At 39.8% G+C, this 21,663-nt stretch overlaps 1 protein-coding gene across 4 annotated transcripts in view; it reads left to right on the forward strand.

Annotated features, from left to right (window-relative positions):
* Nucleotides 1-21,663, forward strand: part of drc3 (dynein regulatory complex subunit 3) — a 59,943-nt gene that overhangs the window by 8,034 nt on the left and 30,246 nt on the right. For 3 of the 4 annotated variants that reach the window (XM_043711786.2, XM_043711790.2, XM_043711788.2), the window contains exons 2-8: nt 4,417-4,594; nt 5,267-5,383; nt 6,023-6,189; nt 6,321-6,467; nt 10,932-11,051; nt 15,550-15,662; nt 20,177-20,351. In XM_043711786.2, coding sequence (XP_043567721.1) covers nt 4,435-4,594; nt 5,267-5,383; nt 6,023-6,189; nt 6,321-6,467; nt 10,932-11,051; nt 15,550-15,662; nt 20,177-20,351 — 999 coding nt within the window. In that variant the 5' untranslated portion in view covers nt 4,417-4,434. The remainder of the gene's footprint in view (nt 1-4,416; nt 4,595-5,266; nt 5,384-6,022; nt 6,190-6,320; nt 6,468-10,931; nt 11,052-15,549; nt 15,663-20,176; nt 20,352-21,663) is intronic. The other variant, XM_043711791.2, reaches the window with a different exon arrangement.

Consider the following 21,663-nt stretch of genomic DNA (forward strand, 5'->3'; position numbering starts at 1 on the left):
CCATTTCTCTTCCTATCTACGTCGGTGGCTAGGTGGACCACGACTTGGGGCTGCTCCCCCACCCCCTTAAGGATCTCAAAAACACAATCAGAGAAATCATGAACCCTGGCACCTGGGAGGCAATACACCAACCGTGAGTCTCTCTCGTCCCCACAGAACCTCCTAACTATGGAGTCCCCAATGTGCTGCTCTGCTCCTCTTCCCCCTTCCCTTCTGAGCAGCACAGACAGACTCTGTGCCAGAGCCCTGTGCCCCACTGCTTTCCCCTGGTAATTCGTCCCCCCCCAACAGAATCCAAAACGGTATACTTATTGTTGAGGGGAATAGCCACAGGGGGTCCTTGCACTGCCTGCCAGTTCCCTTTCCATCCCTTGACTGTAACCCGTCTGCCTTTTTCTTGTACCTGAGGAGTGACTACCTCCCTGTAACTCCTCTCAATAACCCTCTCTGCCTCCCGAATGATCCGAAGTTCACCCAGCTCTAGCTCCAGTTCCCTAACGTGGTTTGGGTGCACTTCCCGCAGATATAGTGGTGACCCTTACCTCCCACATTCTGCAGGAGGAACATTCAACTGCCCTAACCTTCATTCCCACTATTCTAAATTCCCCAAGAGACTGTTGAAAAATAAGCAATAAAAAATAAACTCGTTACCTTACCAATCTGGTGCACAGGATGGGTGTGAGACACTACCCAAGGAGTATTTCGGGTAACGCAACCACACAAATTTCTGACTTCGCTCCTTCGCTCCTCCCTCGCACCTCTCGGCAAATGGAGGCCCCGATGCCTGAAGTAAGGTTTTTAAACAGTTCGACTCACCTTCCCAGAAGTCCTTCGCTCCTCCCTCACACCTCGCGGCAAATCTGCAACTGTAATACTGTCCTTGTCCAGGTGGGCGCAGGTTTTGCAATTCCTGTGGTGGCAGGGGAAGGTGCCAGGAGGGAGGGTGGGTTGTTAGGATACATGGATCTGACCAGGTAGTCATGGAGGGAACGGTCTTTGCAGAAAGCGGAAAGGGGTGGGGAGGGAAATATATCTCTGGAGGTGGCGGAAATGTCAGCAGATGATGTGCTTTATGCGGAGGTTGGTAGGGTGGAAGGTGAGGACCCAGGGGGTTCTGTTCTTGTTGTGGTTGGAGGGGTGGGGTTTGAGGGCGGAGATGCAGGACGTGGATGAGATGTGTTAGAGGGCATCATTGACCGTGTGGGAAGGGAAATTACGTTCTTTAAAGAAGGAGGCCATCTGGTGTGTTCTGAGATGGAACTGGTCCTCCTTGGAGCAGATACGGCGGAGGCAGAGGAATGGGGAATACAGTATAGCATTTTTGCAGGAGGTAGGGTGGGAAGAGGTGTAATCCAGGTACTGTGGGAGTCGGTGGGTTTGTAAAAAAATGTCAGTGTTCAGTCTGTCGTCATTGATGGAGATGGAGAGATCCAGGAAGGGGAGGGAGTTGTCAGAGATGGTTCAGGTGAATTTAAGGTTGGGGTGGAATGTGTTGGTGAAGTTGATGAACTCCTCAACCTCCTTGTAGGAGCATGAGGTGGCAGTCATCACTGTAGCGGAGGAAGAGGTGGGGAGTGGTACCAGTGTAACTACGGAAGATGGACTGTCCTATGTGAAATGGCGTGGAATGCACTGCCAGCAGTGGTAGGAGAGTCAGATACCTTAGGGACATTTAAGCAACTCTTGGATAGGCACGTGAAAGATAGTACAATGAAGGGTATGTAGGTTAGTTTGATCTTAGAGTAGGAAGAAAGGTCGGCACAACATCAAGGGCCGAAGAGCCTGTACTGTGCTATGTTCTATGTAAATAGATTTGTGCATGAGAAACAAGGGTAGAAGAGAGAAAAATAAGGGGCTATTGCTGAGCACAAAGTGCCCTGCGACACAAGAGACAGAAACAAATTCATTTCGTAGGGCAAACTGAAAGTTTATTTCAAAGACAAGCAAGTCATTCAAGAGAAAGGCCTCTAGCATCAGCAGTGTTGTTTAGCACTCTCAAAATAAATGGGGCAGAAGAAAATAAATCCTGAGTGGTTTAGAAGTAAGTAAACAGAAAACTTCAGAATGAACTATAGTCATGACAACTGAAAAATGAACATTAATATGGAGACAGTGTGATCTTCATTAAAGATTTTATATCTGTAAGGTTGCCATTGAGGGAAGTAGGATTGAATGTCTATCTTTGATATTTGTAATAAGGCAAATATTAGCAAGTGTTAGTAGTGCAGTGGTTACTGCTTTGCTCCTTTTGTGGGCGGCATGATGGCACAGTGGTTAGCACTGTTGCCTCACAGCGCCAGAGACCCGGGTTCAATTCCCGCCTCAGGCGACTGACTGCATGGAGTTTGCACATTCTCCCCGTGTCTGCGTGGGTTTCCTCCGGGTGCTCCGGTTTCCTCCCACAGTCCAAAGATGTGCAGGTCAGGTGAATTGGCCATGCTAAATTGCCCGTAGTGTTAGGTAAGGGGTAGATGTAGGTGTATGGGTGGGTTGCGCTTCGGCGGGGCGGTGTGGACTTGTTGGGCCGAAGGGCCTGTTTCCAGACTGTAAGTAATCTAATCTAATCTAATCTAATCTAAAAAAAAACCTTGTTCATTTGTTAAAAGTACTTTGATAGCCTTGTTAACATGATCATTGACCACAATGATGAACAAAAAGCAGGTTTCACACTGGAATCTGACTTATACAGTAATACCACAAATCACAAAATTTCATTGTTGTTTTTACTTTTCAACCCTCTCAGTAGAGCTCACTTCCATGTTAATAGCATCAGAAAATAGTCATAGAGTCATACAACATCAAAACAGACCCTTCAGTCCAATTCGTCCATGCCAACCAGCTTTCCCAAATTATTCTAGTCGCATTTGCCTGCATGTGGCCCATATCCTTCTAAATCTTTTCCTATTCATATGCCAGTTGAAATGTCTTTTAAATGTTGTCACTTTACCTGCATCAACCATTTCCTTTAGCAGTTCATTCGATATACACACCACACCGTGTGTGGAAAGCAGCCCCTGAGATCCCTTTTAAATCTTTCCCCTCTCACCTTACCACTATGGCCTTTAGTTTTGAATTCCCCTGCCCTAGGAAAAATACCTTTGCTATTCACCTTATCAATGCCCCTCATGATTTTATAAATTTCTATAAGGTGACCCCTTAACCTCCTACGCTCCAGGGAAAAAGTCTCAGCCTATCCAGCCTCTTCTATATAACTGAACCCCTCTAATCCCGCTAACACCTTTGAAAATCTTTTCTGCACTCATTCCAGTTTAATAATATCCTTCCTTTAGCAGAGCTTCACCAATGTCTTGTACAGCTGCTGCAACATGCTGTCCCAACTCCTATACTCAATCGTCTGATCAATGAAGGCAAGCATGCCAAATACCTTCTTCACCACCCTGTCTACCTGTGATGCCACTTTCAAGAAACTATGTACCTGAACCCATTGGTCTCTCTGTTCAACACCATTCTCTAGGGCCCTACCATTAACTGTACAAGTCCTGCCTGATTTGTCTTACCAAAATGTAACACATTAGCAGATGGAGTTTAACTTGGATAAATGCAATCTCCACCCATGGTCCAGCTGATCAAGATCCTGTTGTACTCTTAAATAACCTCCATCACTGTATTTATACCACCAATTTTAGTGTCATCCACAACTTTACTAACCGTGCTCCATATATTGTCATCCAAATCATGTACATAAATGATGAAGAACAATGGTTCCAGCACCGATCTCTGCGGTCACATCATCAAAAAACTCAATCAAGTTTGTGAGATACGATTTCCCATGCACAAAGCTTCACATCAGACAATGTGTGAAGTCAGGAATCTCAGTTTAAATGCTGCCTGACTTGCTGAGTATTTCCAGCATTTCCTATTTTTATTTAAGATTGCTAGCATTTGCAGAATTTTGTGTTGTTTCAGTAATGCATTATGTGGTGCAGTTATCAACCAAACCAATAAATATATTAAGTGTTCAACAGCAAGACTGCCAGAAAATACACATTTTTCTATTCCCTCACAAGGAAACACTAGGAAATTGAAGGCAGGCAAGTCCTACTGGATATTTTTAGTAACGCATAAAAAAATTCAAGAAGCATTTGAATATCTTGCAATTTACTACTGTTAGTTTCTGCATCATTTAAAAAAAATTGAAATAACAATTATTTTGCAAGACTCCATTGTCAAGCAAATGGAGAGGGAAAGTAGAGTTGTTTAATCATCCGTTAAGACGTGTGATAGTATATGAGGGAAACATACACTTTTGCTTTGCTTCTTTGCAAAGGAAAATGAATGTTCTCTGTGACCACTATTGATCATTGCAGCAACAGTAGACATTTGTTGTCTGTTCCTTATAATGTAATGCATGAAATGAATATTCCTTCTAACATATACCTTTTTTCATCTCTTAAGTAAATACAACCATTTAAAATGAGCCGACTTTATAAAACAATTGAGCCCAGTGTCATTGATGATGAAATGCTTGAAGAGGCAGTGGAGAAACAGGGACCGCCAGGAAGAGCTGGGCAAATAGCCCAGTTAGAAGGAATTGAATTCAAAGATGTAAAACATCTTCAACTGGATTACCGAAGTATGCTTTAGATCAATATCTTTATGACCTAGATAAACAGGATGTTCATAGATTGTGTTATTGATAAAATAATTTGCAGAGAATGAACATTTGCATATTATATACATATTTGAAAAATAACTCATTTGATCTGAATGCCTGTGATTATAATTTTGACTGTTAATTTAATTTAGATTTATGAAGTCAACTTAATGTAAAAAATATATCTCAGAGTTATTCAGAGATGGGAGGCCTGAGGAAAAAGGAGCAGAATTTGATTTGTAGTCAGAAAATTAGGTGGTAGCCAAAAGCTTGATTTAATAAGTGGGTTTTTAAAAAAAGATTTTGAAAATGAGAGAAGTGGAAAGAGAGGTTTAGGGAAAGTGTCTCAGATAGTCAGGCTAACAAAGCTGAAGGCATTTAGGTGAAGGAGGGCAAGTGTCAAAGAAGTTTTGACACTGCAGAAAGCTGCAAACTTTTGATGGACTGACAAAGCTGGAATTATGTTGAGAATAACCGGATATTTGAAAGAAAAATAATAACATAGAAATGGGCATCAAGTGGTCAACTGGAATAAATTCTAAATTGGAATTATCTTGAAAAGCAGTCCTGCCCTCAAAGAAAGTATTTGTACAGATATTTATTTTATCATTATTTGTGTTCTAAAATCTCTGATTGATCTCCCTGTTCAAGATATACTGAAGATTGATAATCTGTGGCAGTTCAAAACACTGACCAAACTGCAGTTAGACAATAACGTAATTGAAAAAATTGAGGGACTGAACACTCTGACCAACCTCGTGTGGCTCGGTAAGTGCTGAAGAACACATTACAATCAAATATCTTAGCTTTGCTATCGTTCAGCTATATTTTCACTATTGAAAAAGACAGCTGTGGAAATGACAAATCAGTCTTTAATTAATTGAATGGCAGACCAAGTTGTGTCACTGAATTACTTAATATGCTTTTCTAATTCAGAATCACCATAATTGGACTTGCTGATGTGTTCCTGCTGGAAGTGGGTATGTGTCAGTTGAGTGAAAATTTAATTGTATCCTCCAGAGTGAATGAGCCAACCAGTATGCACTATTTGGATTAATACAAAAAGACTACTTGGGTAAGGAGGGCATCCAATGTCAATTAGAACAAACTCCAGACCTTACTTTTTGAAAGACAAGGGGAAAACTGGAAAAAAAATCACTGAGAAATAGTTTTGCATTAGAAAAGGTGTTTTTTGCCCTCTGTTTGTGCAGAAGCAAGCAGGCAGCAAAATCAAATATTGAAAGCACTCCTGCCAGTTAACAATATGGAGATCAATAATTGTCTAAACACACAAATGATGAATACCTAGACAAGGTCCTGGAAAGCTAATAGTATCTTAGAACTGTAAACATAAAGGGAAAGGAGTGTTGTCAGTGAGGGGAAATTGTTAATTTATTTTTCTTCTAGATTTGTCCTTTAATAACATTGAGATAATTGAAGGCTTGGATGAACTGGTTAAGCTGGAAGACCTCAGTCTGTACAGTAACAGAATTTCCAAAATTGAAAATATGGACTCATTAGTAAACCTGCAAATCTTCTCTATTGGAAAAAATCACATCGATAAACTGGAAAATGTGAGCAATTTAAGTTGGGATTATAATTCCCTTTCGCCACCCAAAATATTTTTTTGATTTTATGATATATTCTTTTCAATGCTTAATTTTTCTATGCCATTTTCTAAATTACAAGAAATTTGTTCTTGCAGATTATCTATCTCAGAAGATTTAAAAGGCTGCGCACACTAAACCTAGCTGGCAATCCAATGTGTGAAGATGAGCAGTATAGCATGTACATTCCTGCCTACCTGCCTACACTGATGTATCTGGATTTCAGATTAATAGAAAAGACTACAGTAAGTGTTTAATAAGAATAGACCGGAGGTAGACTTTATGTTGTAATGATATGCTAGGTGGTGATAATGAAGGACTTGTTTCATGTGACATAACACACATTTTGCATTCAATTTTCTAAGTGTAGATAACTATTCAAACAAAATGAACTATAGCCAAATGTGTCCAATGCTAACAATATTGAGAAGCTTCAGGTTTATGTCTTCTTAAGTGAATTCCAATCTTTTTGTACCACTAATGTAAACATATTTTCTGAAGCTCTTCAGTCTTGAGAATCCCTGTTTCAACCATTTAAAAAGTATTTCAAGCCAACAAATAATCTTTTATTCCTAACTATTAAAAATCTGCATTGCTCAGGTTTCTTTGTGTTGGAAGCATGATGTAAATCTTTAGCTTTCAAGAAACATTGGCCATTTGAACACTGTCAATTTTTTTCCCCTAACCATTTCCTTTCCCTACAGCATTGAATCCTTGCTGATATCGGACTCTTAGCAATGGCATCCAGTCTTTTTTTTGTATGTAGAAATGACAGGAACCATTCTTATCTGGTCTGTTCAGTAACTGAATCCAGACCTCTCCAAGGTAGTGTTTGTTATGTTCACAGCCTCTGAAGTACCCTAGTATTCCTCTAAGTGTAGATATTTTCCAGTAACCTGTTCAGAGACATCACAGGGAGAGGTTGAATAGGCTGGGGTTGTTTTCCCTTGAGCGTTGGAGGCTGAGGGGTGGAAAATTCTCTATGCTATGTCTATACATGCTGCAGTATTGGCAGAACCGTTGTCTTGTGTTTAAAAATCTCGAGTTCTTGGTTTTAGCAGGATCTCTTCTCCCTACCCCAACGTGATGAATTTTCCCATTCAACAAACAGAGGTTTATAAAATCATGAAGGGCATGGGTAGTGTAAATAGACAAGGTCTTTTCCCTGGGGTGGGAGAGTCCAGAACGAGAAGGCATAGTTTTAGGGTGAGAGGGGAAAAATTTAAAAGGGACCAAAGGGGCAACTTTTACACATAGAGGGTGGTATGTGTATGGAATGAGCTGCCAGAGGGAGTGATGGAGGCTGGTACAATTAAAACATTTAAAAGGCATCTGGATGGCTATATACATAGGAAAGGTTTAGAGGGATATGAGCCAAGTACTGGCAAAAGTGACTAAATTAGTTTAGGACATCTGGTCAAGTTGATAAGTTGAACTGCAAGGTCTGTTTCTGTGCTGTGCATCTCTATGTCTCTATCTGGTGCAACACGGAACTTGAACCCAGGCCTCCAGGTTCAGAGGTAACGATATTACCATTGCACCACAAGAACTAAGCCATTCTTTGGTGCCTTACCCTGGTGACCATTTTACATGTTGTTATGATAACTTTCTAACAGAGATATGAATATTCCAGTACTTTTTAGAAAGAATCATACAACAAGATTTCACCTTTTAACATTTAATGGTTTCGAACAAACTATAATCAGTTTTGATTAAACATTACTTAGGAGGCAACTAACAGATTAAAGTTCAGAGCAGTTATTCCTTATTAACTCCTCAACATAATGGAAAATTCTCTATGCTATGTCTATACATGCTGCAGTATTGGCAGAACCGTTGTCTTGTGTTTAAAAATCTCGAGTTCTTGGTTTTAGCAGGATCTCTTCTCCCTACCCCAACGTGATGAATTTTCCCATTCAACAAAGTCCTCCATCACTCAATGTTTCGGGCATAATCAAATGGATTTCCAGTAGCAAGATGGGGTAAGAGTGACTGCCCTTGACACCAAAACAGCACTTGACTGAGTGTGACATCAAGGAGCCTTAGCAAAACTAGAGTCAGTGGGAATCAGGAGCCCTAGCAAAACTGGAATCCATGAGAATTCACAGGTAGAGTCATACCTAGCACAAGGAAAATAATGTGGTTGTTGGATTCAATCATCTCTGATTCAGGATATCACTTCAGGTGTTTCTTAGGTTTTTCATTCCCAGATAAGTTTCTTCAGTCTCCATGATACCACCAATCTTGGTGTCATCTACAAACTTACTAACCATACCTCTGAAATTGTGTCCCAGGCTGAACGATCTTCAGCTATCAATGACCTTCCTTCCATCATAAGGTCAGAAGTAAGAATATTCGCTGATGATTGTGGTATGTTTGATATCATTCACAACTCCTCAGATACTGAAGCAGTCCATATCCAAATACAGTAAAACCCAGAAAATATCTAGGTCTTTGGCTGATAACCAGCAAGTAACATTGACATTGCACATGTGCCAGGCAAACACCAACCCAACAAGAGCAAATTTAACCACTATTCTTTGATGTTAAAATATCTTATGATTGCTGAAACACCCCCCCCACCTCTGCTCCCATTATCAGTACCTTGGGGGTTACTATTGACCAGAAACTGATGGAATACCCGTATAAATTGTGACTACAAAAGTAGTTTGGAAACTAAGAATCCTGCAGCAAGTAACTTTCCTTCTAACTCCGAAAAGACTGTCCATTATTATCAAGGCTTAAGTCAGGAGTGTGATGAAATGTTCCTCACTTGCTTGGATGAGTGAAGCTCTAATAACACTGAAGAAATTTGCCATCATCAAATAGAAAGCACTCCCTTGATTGACACATGTCAACAAACATAAATTCTCTAACTTGATAGAAGTACATAAAATTATGAGAGGCATAGATAGGATGGACAGTCAGAATTCTTTTACCCTGGATGGAAATGTCACACACTAACAGGCATAAGTTTAGGGTGAGAGGGGGAAAGTTTCAAGAAGATGTGCAAAGCAAGTTCTTTTTGTGTAAGGGGTTGTAGATGCCCAGAACACGCTACCAGGGGAGGTGGTAGAAGTATATTTAATAGCAACATTTAAGAGGCAGTTAGACATAGACATGACCAGGCAAGGAATAGAGGGATATGGACCATGTGCAGGCAGATGGGATTATTTTACCATGGTTGGCTCAGACATGGTAGGCCGAAGGACCTGTTCCCATGCTATATTGGACTATGTTCTAATATGTGAATCTCAACCATGTGTTAATAGGCTTAAGTTAGGCTCCTCTCAGTGCACAAGTACCCTCACACAAGCCCAAGTTGCAGGCTACATGTACATAGTATAAATATTTTCTTTGTCTACAAATGTCCAGGCCACCCAATACATTTTTAATCATGTGGGATTGATAGTGATTATTTTTTCAACAAGAGAAAAAGAGATTAGTTGGTCAAGGCCATTAATGAGTAAAGCTTAGAGAACAGAAAAGACCCAGGTTCCCCTGTCTATGATGAACTAGCAGATCTCAACAACACCATAGATGGAATGCTGCAATTATATTGATGTCTTTGTAACGGGATGAAATTACCCATCATTCCAGCTACTGAATGCTGTCCAACAGTCTCAGAATAAACATTGTCAAGAGAGAATGAAAATGAAAATACCAGTGATGTCTACTGTGATCAAGTTGCCTATTGATAATTAATGAGTAGGTTCACAATGGATGGTAACCATTCATTTGTAACACCAACAAGGAGCCCATTTCTATTAGCATTGGAGGAAGGAAAGAAATTAATAGGAAAAGGATCCCCATTTTTGTAAGTGAATGGTACTGTATACTGGAGTTTAACAAAACTATTATTTCTATATATCACCACAATTACAGTAGGACAGAGAAGAAAAAAATAAGAGAATTAAAAAATATATATTTATTCTATCAGGGATGTAACATGCTGTGTGAAAGGGTCATAGATTGTGGGAAAGCATGTTAAGATCTACCAAGCAGAATTCCAGACCTCAGCTACACCTCAATAGGATGGTGCCAAGTTCAGACCTGAATCCACACACCAGCAAGAAGAGAATGCATCCTCAATGTTTTAACTGTCAGCCTTTGCTCAATTTGTAGCTTTCTTGTCTCTGAGTCAGTTGATAGAGTCGAAGCACCATTCTAGACACTTACATATAAAGTCTGAGCTGATACTCCAGTGCAACGCTGAAGGAATGTTGGTGGTGCTATCTTTTAAATATATTACTAAATTCAGGTCCTACAGTATTAGATCTTTCCGCTGGATCTAAAAATATCAAATCGTTATTTGAAAGATGAACACATTAGTTCCATCTGGTGTTTTTGCAAACATTTATCCCTTAACCAACATGACTAAAACAGATTATCTGCTCATTATTATTGGCCTGTTTACGAGAGCATGTATGCAAATTAGATGCCACATTTCTTGCATTACAACAGTGATTACACTTCAAAACAATTAATTGGCTATGAAGGGCTTTGCAACATCCTGAGGTCATGAAAAGTATTTCTTAAATCTTTAATTTTGAGGCGTCTACATTCACCATATATTGACATAGATCAAAGTGCAATTACCAGTCACATGCACTGTAATATTGATGATAGCTAACTCAGATATCAAAGGAAGTAGAAAAGAAAATATGGTTTGCAAAAGTCATGAATTGAAAAATCTCTATTTGTTATAGAAAGAAATTGCTTTAGAAAAGCATCACAGTGCTGTTGCAAATTTGATGTACCATGAAGACATAGCATTTAAAAAGCTCGAGAAGATAAGGTTACAAGAGGAGGAACTGGCTCTACATAAGGTAAGAATGCCTCTTGTATAAACTAAGCATACATTAGCAATCACATCTTCACATAATCTTTTTTAGCAAAAGTTCAGTTCCTTGTAATACATACTTTATTTCAAATTAATATCTTGATCTAATTCAGGGAAGCAATAAAAACAACCTGAAAGGGAAAAATCGAATCCACTGCGTACTTTTCTCCCTTAAGCCCTGTTCAGTGTCATTTGCTGAAAAGTAACGTGTGCAATGACAGCTCATTTCCAGATCAGAATTCAAAATTGAGAAAACAAAGATAAATCAGCAAAGGTTTTCAAAGTATCAGGCAAGAACATCTCCAATGAGATAAATATAACTGTTTCCCCTTGACGTACAATGGCTTTGATGTCACTGAATCTCCATCCATCAGTGTCCTGAAGATTACTGTTGACCAGAAATTGAACTGGTTCAACCTTATAAATACAACAGTTATAATAGCAGATATGAAGCTAAGAATTCTGATGCAAGTAACTCAGTTCCTGAGTCCACAAAGCCTGTCCACCATCTACAAGATGGGCGGCACAGTGGTTAGCACTGCTGCCTCACAGCGCCAGAGACCTGGGTTCAATTCCCGCCTCAGGCGACTGACTGTGTGGAGTTTGCACGTTCTCCCCGTGTCTGTGTGGGTTTCCTCCGGGTACTCCGGTTTCCTCCCACAGTCCAAAGATGTGCAGGGTCAGGTGAATTGGCCATACTAAATTGCCCGTAGTGTTAGGTAAGGGGTAAATGTAGGGGTATGGGTGGGTTTCGCTCCGGCGGGTCGGTGTGGACTTGTTGGGCCGAAGGGCCTGTTTCCACACTGTAATGTAATATAATGTAATGTAATGTAATTAGGAGTGTGGTGGAGTACTCATTGTTTCAATGAATGCAGCTTCAACAATACCCAAGGAGTGCGACACTGTCCAGGACAAAGTAACCTATTTGATCAGTACTCTATGCACCATCTTCAATATTTGCTCCCTGCCTATAATCAATGCACAGTGGCTGCAGTGTGTACCAACTACAAGATGAACTGTAACTTGCAAAGTCTGTTTTCACAGCACCTTTCAAATGGTTTATAGGACACTGTTACCTGCAAGTCCCCTCCCTCGTCAAGTCACACACCAGCTGACTTGCAACAATATCACATTTCTTCACTCCTTCCATAATAGCACTACAGGTCTACATGCACTAGATGGACTGTAACGGTTCAAAAAGATGACTCACACTGCCTTCTCAAAAGGCAACAAATGCTGATAAAGTAAAGATGCTCATCTCTCATGAACAAAAGAAACAATCCATGCCCAGTAAGATGAAATTCTTTGGGAGGTCCGATTGTAGTCTTGAATGTTAGAGAGGAATGAGATAAACAGAGACAATAAGTTGGAGAACACTCTCGGAATCGACTCTCTTCCTCTTTCTGGAGGAGAGTGGGGAAGTTGTACACTTGTTACTGGACATGACATTACTTTATTGCACACCATGTGATTGCAGAATGAATGCAAAAATAATCCATTACTTCTAGGTATGATATAAACTGTTGTTAGTAACCATAACCATACAGATTGGCAGATTCTTCATTCCCAATTGATGGGGGTAGGAAGAATATTTACTGATTCCCCAAGGTGATGTGTCTAGCAATGGAAGTTTAGGACCACAATCTCCCTCTGAGATAGTTTTATAGGTCTGGTACACGAACTAGCTTAGTCTGGTGGAAAAAAGGCACTGTTAATTGACCAGGTCAGCCTGTCACCACTGGCTAGGAATCCTTCCACTTTGTTGCAGAAATCCTGTAAACCAAAGACAAAGTAAGTGAGCTTCAAAAAGCATTGGCAAGTTTGCCAGCATCTGGTGATTCAGTTATATTCATATTCTTGATGGTCATTGAGTCTGCATCTTTTACTGACCTATAAATGGGCAAGTGGGTAGCTCACCCATTTGGAGACAATGTGTTTCACATCAGACGAACAGAAAATTCATCACTTTGATTTGGATACCCATGAACAAGAGGATACCCACATGAATCAGCTTACTATTGTGACAAAGCTGCTTCTTTAACAAGGTTATACCGTCCTTGGATTTTCTTTTTCAGAGAGATTGTAAACGACACAGACTCTGAAAAGTCTGGGGCTGAAGGGTTTTAAGACCAATTTGATGATTGTTAACAGATACTGTCTCAGGCAGAAAGCTTTCAGATTTTAAAAGACAAACACTTGTACAATGAAAGGGGATTGGCCAGTTCTACCAGCTCAGCTTTTCTCTGATTTGGTTTGGTTTTTAGAAGTAGCTAAAAAAAGCTGCTGGACCAAAGAAGCAGGTCCAGGCTGGTACTCTCTCTCTGACTACTATCCTTTAAGATTTGGAGATGCCGGTGTTGGACCGGGGTGTACAAAGTTAAAAATCACACAACACCAGGTTAAGTACTTCCAATTAAACCTGTTGGACTATAACCTGGTGTTGTGTGATTTTTAACTTTATCCTGTAAGAACCAGTGTTTGATTTTATCTTTTGTGCCAAGAGGTGTTTATGGGGATTGTAGCAAGTATTTGGAACAGCATCATTAGGTTGGGATGATCTGTTGGCATTTTCGGACAGTTTAGGTTATTCGGTATTCTGTTCTCTTTTGTTCATGTTTTATTTGGTAATCTTGTAAGTAAATTTTGTTTTGTTTAAAACTAAGTGGTTTGACCAGCTGATTCTCCCCTGGAATATTCGCATCATACCTGCTTAAAACAACTAACAAAGTTAGGGTCTGGGCTACTTTCTTGAAACGTTTTGAGGGGGTCTGGCCTGGTCCTTATCACTATAAAGAAGAAAGCCCATCCAATTGCCATGTAAATGATACAGTATACAGCACAATTTGTCATCGACCAATATATTCTTGTTTTTTTCCCAAATTCTTTGTAATGGTGGTGGGTTGCTTTTCAGATTGGAGACCTGTGACCATTGGTGTGCCACAAGGATCGGTGCTGGGTCCATTGCTTTTGCCATTTATATAAATGATTTAGATGTGAACACAGAAGGTATGATTAGTAATTTTGAAGACAATAGTGGACAACGGGATCTTGATCAGATGGGCCAATGGGCTGTAGAGTGGCACATGGAGTTTAATTTAGATAAATGTGAGGTGCTACATTTTGGAAAGGTAAATCAGGGCAGGACTTATTCCTTTCATGGTAAGGTCCTGGGGAGTGTTGCTGAACAAAGAGACCTTGGAGTGAAAGTTCATAGTTCCTTGTAATTGGAGTCATAGGTCGACAGGATATTGAAGGCGGCATTTAGTACGCTTGCCTTTGTTGGTCAGTGCATTGAGTATAGGAGTTGGGAGACCATGTTGGGGCTTTACAAGACATTGGTTAGGACGTTGCATGCAATTCTGGTCTCCCAGCTATAGAAAGGATGTTGTGAAACTTGAAAGGGTTTAGAAAAGATTTATAAGGATTTTGCCAAGGTTGGAGGGGTTGTGCTATGGGGAGAGGCTAATTAGGCTGGAACTATTTGCCCTGGAGCATCGAGGTTTATAAAATCATGCGGGGCATGGACAGGGTGAATAGCCAAGGTTTTTTCCCCGGGGTGGAGGAATCCAAAACTAGAGGGCATAAGTTTAAGGTGATAGGGGAAACATTTAAAAGGGACTTAAGGGGCAACATTTTCACACAGGGTGATGCTTGTATGGAACGAGCTGCCAAACGAAGTGATGGAGGCTAGTACAATTACAACATTTTAAAAGGCGTCTGGATAGGTATGTGAATAGGAAGGGTTTAGAGGAGTATGGGCCAAATGCTGGTAAGTGGGACTAAATTAATTTAGGATATCTGGTCAGCATGGACAAGTTGGACTGAAGGGTCTATTTCCGTGCTGTACATCTCTATGACTCTTTAATCTGTTGTAACATCTGCATTTTTGTGGTCATCCTTGAACTTAACCTTCACTAACCTACCTCTTGTTCTAAACATTTCAATTTCCACTCCATTTATTAAAACTAAAGTGAAGTACATCATACTCTCATGTTTACCTTTCTAATATTCCCTTTTATAATTTGCCTACATTGTTTGCTTAACAGTCAAAAGAAACTAAAATAAGGAACTGCAACCAATAATTAAATATAGAAAACTAAATTGTTATATAAATGGATCTAATTATTGAAACAGTTTGAAAACCTCCAGTTTGTACAAATTAATAATATGGATAATTCATTAATTGCAGTGCATTAACTAGTGTTAATCTGAACACAGACAGAGTATGATGTCAAAGTATGCACACAGGCCATGCCTGGAAGCCCAATGATTTTATGTTACTGCTCTGCTGACGTAAGCAATTTTCAATGTACTAGAATAATTCGACAAGTGAAGAATGTCCAATTTGTTGATGCTGACATTTTCACTGCTCATCGAATACTCTTTATAATGACTACTTGGAATTTAAAATTGTACTCAGAATTAGGCTATTATGCTTATGATGGGCAAAATTTTCTTGATTTAATGACTTTTTTTTAATTAAGGCCGCCTATGTAGAATATTTGAATGGACCTGGTCTGTTTAACACAATGTTCTCAGAAGATCCTGAAGCACCAAAGCTTTTAATGTTACCTGGAGTGACCGAATTTGTGGACATATATCCCTTTACTAAGGTCATTTATGCCTTAAGGATATTAATCTCCAATTAAGTTTGTTCCATCTTTATTTAATATTTACACTCGTGACTAATGAACTCAGATTTACAAAATCACACATGAGAATAATTGTAGGTCAGTAGCAAACGTCAATGCCCCAAACCAATGCCAAGAACTAACCTTGGGCCCAATCCTATCCACATCCATAAGATGTGACAGAACCTTCTTGACAGGAGTGCTAATAGAATCATACTACTAGCATTTTGCCTACATTGTTTTAATCAATTTGTTTGAACATGCTTTTAAACACCTCTAGCATAGGTGGAATTTAAACTTGGACCTTCTGTTAGAGGCAAAAGCACGACCACTGTACCAGAAGAGCCTTCTTATGTTTTCTTTTAAGAACCCACCACTAAATCACCCAGTCACCTAATTAACAAACAACACATGAGACTGCGTAACAAAAACAAATATCAAAATGGTGGGACAATCAAGGGAGGGAATTTAATCAAAATAGTGTTGGAGTGTGAGCTCCCTGCAGTTACCATCTCTTTCAAAGAGCCTTAAGGGTACTAGTGGACACTGGATCCTTCCTCTCAAGAATACCCAGGCTTGGAGGTTGCCACAGAAGAGATGCAGGTAATCAGGAATTAATATACCCCTCCACCGCCCACTGCCTCAACCTATAAATAGCTACTTTAATCAGGCCCATGAGGAAGTCCTCTGACCTGCCCACTTGCCTCTACATTTCTCTGTGTTTTATACTTGCCCTGATTCATATGACTTGTCTGTTGATTTGATTAATTAGCTGGCCCACTGTGGCAGTCTCCATTGGTAAATTGTCTAATATTGGAAAGGAATGAACTGAGATAATATTAATCCCTCAATCAATGCCGGAAAAGTGAATTATCTGGTTGTTTACATTGTTTGAGAGAACTTGCTGTCCACATTATAACAGTGACAACACTTCAAAAATATTTCATTAGAAGTAAAGTTATTTGATATGCCTGGAGTTGTGAAATTGTCTTTTTTTAGCTTCCTTTTGAACAGTAGAAACTTACAAATATCTCTTTTAAACGTCAATTTTAGAGCAGATAAAGTAATTAATTTAGCTTTGGAAGAGCTAGGCTTTACAAAATAGGAAAACACCACTTGCGCTAATCATTCTGTTCTGGCTGATCTCATCTGGAGTTATGTCTGCACCCTGAGTTGAGAATCAGTCAGGGTTTTTGCTCTTAAGCATTATCCTGGGATCTTCGTTAGAAGTGGGTATGTACATGTGGATGCCAGATTGAGACCAGATCAGATTCAGTTATAATTCCCTGGTGATGGAGAAATCTGCAAACATTTACAGTCTAGACTCACACAAAAAAGGTTACATTTAAAGGCCACAATTGTGACTTGACCATTCCCTTTAAAGTTAGAGCCCCAACAGAACTAAATGCTCTGCAAAATGTTTACTGTCTGCCGTTGACGATCCCACCTCCAAGACATCAGTTAATTTATCAGGAACAATGGAACTGCTAGGTCTGAAGCAGACGCCAGAATACTGGTGAGCAGGCTGAGATCATTGGGGCCAGTCAAATAGGCTTTTGTAAAGGACGGAAGGACTCATAATGAAGGGTGCGAGAGTGACCTTTGCCTCTGGACCCCGCCAGGGCACTGGATTCCTGATAAGGATTGTTCCACCCTGAGACTGCAGTGATCACATGAAGGTATACCTGCAGGCTCCCAATGTTTATAGCTCATCCTTCCTAGCTACTAACGATACAGCAGTAGTGGTGGGAATGAGGTCCTTACTTAAAGTAAGGATTTCTTTTGGCCTCTGGGCACAAACCTGACATTGACCTTCCTTGCCCAATCATAGTCAGGATGAGTTTGAAATTAAAGCAGCAAATTCTCTATACCACACCCTTAGATCTGATTATAAGGTTCACACGCTATCCAGACCATTGCTGGAGGGAATTAGTTGTCATAGTGGAGTTAAATTCTGCTCAAAATGTGTAAGGCGGGTGACAAATATATCCCAGAATGAGGACTTAAAAACAAAATGTTGCTATAATACCTGAAGCAAATGATGAACTGACACTTGTTCAGTTACCCATTGTTTGTTGTGGCATAATGCATTTATTCATTCTGATGATGAAGGAGGAAACTAGCCACTAATCTTCTTACTTAATATTAAATGCATCATTACATATTTCTGCCTCCTCCAAAACCAACATGTACATTCTTTTAAAAATCTTGCTGAATGAACTTTATTGCTTTTTTGAGGAGCTGGGAATGTGGTGTGTTACACATTGTTCAGAGTATACATTGCTGTGGCAACATGTATTTGTCCATGCATATTTTAGTCTGGAGTTATGGATAGTGATTGTAGAGGGCTTTATTTTAGTCACATGGGGAAACAGGAATCTCTCTCATTTATTGCCGGCCATTGGTGTGTTAAAATGAATTGCAGGTTGCTAATCAGCCTGTTTGTTCGTAACATGGACAGACTACCTTGGCTAAGAGTCCATGCAGTGAGACTCGAGCCCAGAGTTTCTGGTTCAGAAGCTAGCATATTGCCAACTGTGTCACAAGATTTCCTGTGGCTTTCTTTACTCTTTCTGAGCAAACAATAATTCAAGAAAGAAATGAACTAATTGAACAGCCCTTTTAACAGGCACGGTAACAAAAACTACATATCCCCTTGTACATTTCTAAGTAGCAATAAACAAATGAGCAAATTAACAGCATCTGAAAGGGCATAGTGGGATTGGCAATCAAAACTTTAAAGCAAACCTGTCCAAATAAAGTAACATTCCTGGGACTGATAATGCACTCCAGCCCCTGCTATGCACACAGTTCATGGAAAGCCTTGAGGATATTATGTGCTCCTTCTTGAAGGACATCCAGATGCTGACATAATCACAGAAGGGACAGGCAGCTGCTCGGTGCCTTGACTTGTTAATAGCCATGTTGGCCATGCCTAGGAGTAGGCAAACTAGGAACCCTGCTGGAAAGCTGCCCTCGTCTACACTGGTTGTCCAAAGGTTATCTAGGAGCATGGGGCTGGTGTAAACGAATTTGGAGAGCAATCTTGTCAAATAGTAATACAGGAATGTCTTTCTTGATACTCCAAAGAACCAACTTAGCTAGTAGAGAGCCTCTGAAATGGGAACTATAACAAAATCAAAAATTTAAATGAAACTTAATTAATGAATTAAAATTTGATATGGGGAAAGATGATGCAGTCAAGCCATTCTTTATACTCTTCAATTCATGAACACAAATTAATTAAGTAGGAGAAACCACTTTAAAGGAATTTTACAGGCCTATAAAGGGAAACTGTAACTACAACAAAACTTCAGAATTAAAACTAAATATCAATTCCAAATTGATACACTCTGTGGATACTAGGGCACAGATATAATCATATAGGGAAGTAAGGCATTCAGACTGAAACACTTCCTTTACAGTCTGTTCATAGCCACTTTGCCTGTACCTAGAAGTCCTCTAACCTGTCTGCTCCTCTCTGCAACAATGTGCCAAAGACTAGGGCCTGAGTTGCAAATAAAACTTCAGAAGAGGCCTGCTCATGTAATGAAATGGGGAAGTCTTTCTTATAATCTTTTAAGCAAACAATAGTGAATGAATCAAATTTGCTAGTTGACAGGCCTGTGAGGGGGAACTGCAACAAAGCAAATACAGTCATAGAGTCAAACAGACTCTTTGGTTCAACGAGACCACACCGAACATGTTCCCAAACTAAACTAGTCCCACATGCCTGCATTTGGCCCATATCCCTCCAAACCTTTCTTCTTCATGAACTTATCCAAATGTCTTTTAAATGTAACTGTACCTGCATCCACTACTCCCTCTGGCAGTTCATTACACACATAAAGCACTCACTGTGTAAAAAAGTTGCCCCCATGTCCTTTTTAAATCTTTCTCCTGTTACCTTAAAAATATGCCCTCTAGTTTTGAACTCCCCCCATCATAAGGGAAAGACTCTTGTCATTCACCTTATCTATGCCCCTCATGATTTTCTAAATTTCCACATCAACCTTCTGCACTCCAGTGGAAAAAAAGAAGAGTCCCTGAAAGAAACTTTGAAATGTAAAATTTAGTTTTGGGGCAGATGCACTCAAGTCTTCTTTTAATTTGTTTTTCTAATCAACATCTCTGTAGCAGGTGGAAATTTAACCCGGGCTCCTGGTCTAGAAGTAGGGGCACTACTACTGCACCACACAAGCCATTTAATTCTTTCTTTATATATACCCCAAGTCACCTAATCAATCAATGGCCTTCACCTGTGTATCTTTAACCTGATAATAAAATTAATGGACCCTGCACAACAGAATCTGTTCCATGGAAATGCAAATACATGCTGTGTGATTACAGTAAAATGTGGTTGGGTAAAAATGAAAAGGAAAAGCAATGAGTTTATTTGTGGAAGTCATATTTTTGATAATAAAATGTATCATACATCCTTCAAAGTATAAATGTGACAGCATCCTTGACAACATATCACATACAAGGCTGAATTCACCAACATTTGCCAGAAGCTCTTCACACATGGGCTGAAAGGGTATGAAAAACGTCAGAAGGAACTGGAACATTTTTTGGAATGCCTCCGAGAAGCAATTGAAGAAAACCAGCAAAAAGGAGTAAAGGTTATCAAAGAATTTGAAGAGAAGAATAAAGAGGTAAGAACAAATTATAAGGAAAAAGCAGAAAATTCCAAATCTATAGAGGTCAGTCATTATCTGTAAATAGAAGATAAACATGATTGATGTTTTTAAAGCAAAATTGATGTGATAAAGTCTACTATAAGCACATGACTGGAACAGGATATAAAACAAATGAGAGAGGTGAGGCATCATGGCTGTCATGTAAATGAGACCAGTTTTTCCATTTATTTATGTAGGCCATTTGGTGAAATTTTATTTTCAACCATTAATCAAGTACTTAATTTATACAATCAGTTTTCTGAAACGTTTTGGATTGGCAAACTCCTTTACTAAGTAAAGGCACCAGCCAGTATGATGCAGATCTATATTAACCAGGAAGATTCAAAGTTTCACCCAGCCCCGGCCTATGCTGGATATATAGCACTCAACTAGGGCAGCACTTGGGGCATTAAATTAGTCTCTATACCAATTCCAATAGGGATCCCTGGATAACAATCAGAAATCCTGATTGATTTACTGCACCCAACTGCTAAACTACTGAGGCTAGCGAAGTAACTAGACTGCAGTCTAAGCGGAGATCAGTTAAAGATACGAGAAACAAAACCTGCCAACTTTGTAGTTGCTGTACATTTTAAAACTGGATAGAGCTGTTGCCTGAAGGGCAATAGAAGCAATATATTAAAATGGTCTTTGGTTTAACCAACTTTTAAGAGTCATAGAGTTGTATAGCATGGAAACCGACCCTTCAGTTCAATCAGTCCATGTCAACCAAATATCCCAAATTAATCTGGTCCCATTTGCCAGCATTTGTCTCATATTCCTCTAAACTCTTCCTATTCATATACCCATCCAGATGCCTTTTAAATGCTATAATTGTACCAGCCTCCATCACTTTCTCTGGCAGTTCATTCCAGACATGCACCGTCCACTGCATGGAAAAAGTTGCCTCTTAGGTCCCTTTTATATCTTTCCCCTCTCACCCTAAACCTATGTCCTCTAGTTTTGGACTCACCCACCCTGGGGAAATGCTCCTCATGATTTTATAAATCTCTATAAGGTCACCCCTCAGCCTCCGACACTCCAGGCAAAATAGTCTCAGTCTATTCAGCCTCTCTCTATAACTCAAATTCTCTAACCCTGGCGAAATCCTTGTAAATCTTTTCTGAACCCTTTCAAGTTTTACAACATCCTTCCTATAGCAGGGAGACCAGAATTGAACACAGTATTGACCTAGGAGAAAGTGAGGACTGCAGATGCTGGAGATCAGAGCTGAAAATGTGTTGCTGGAAAAGCGCAGCAGGTCAGGCAGCATCCAAGGAGCAGGAGA

This window comes from Chiloscyllium plagiosum, unplaced genomic scaffold, assembly GCF_037043375.1.
Source record: "Chiloscyllium plagiosum isolate Xiang-an unplaced genomic scaffold, Cpla_swu_hap1 HiC_scaffold_20, whole genome shotgun sequence".
Classification (NCBI taxonomy): domain Eukaryota; kingdom Metazoa; phylum Chordata; class Chondrichthyes; order Orectolobiformes; family Hemiscylliidae; genus Chiloscyllium; species Chiloscyllium plagiosum.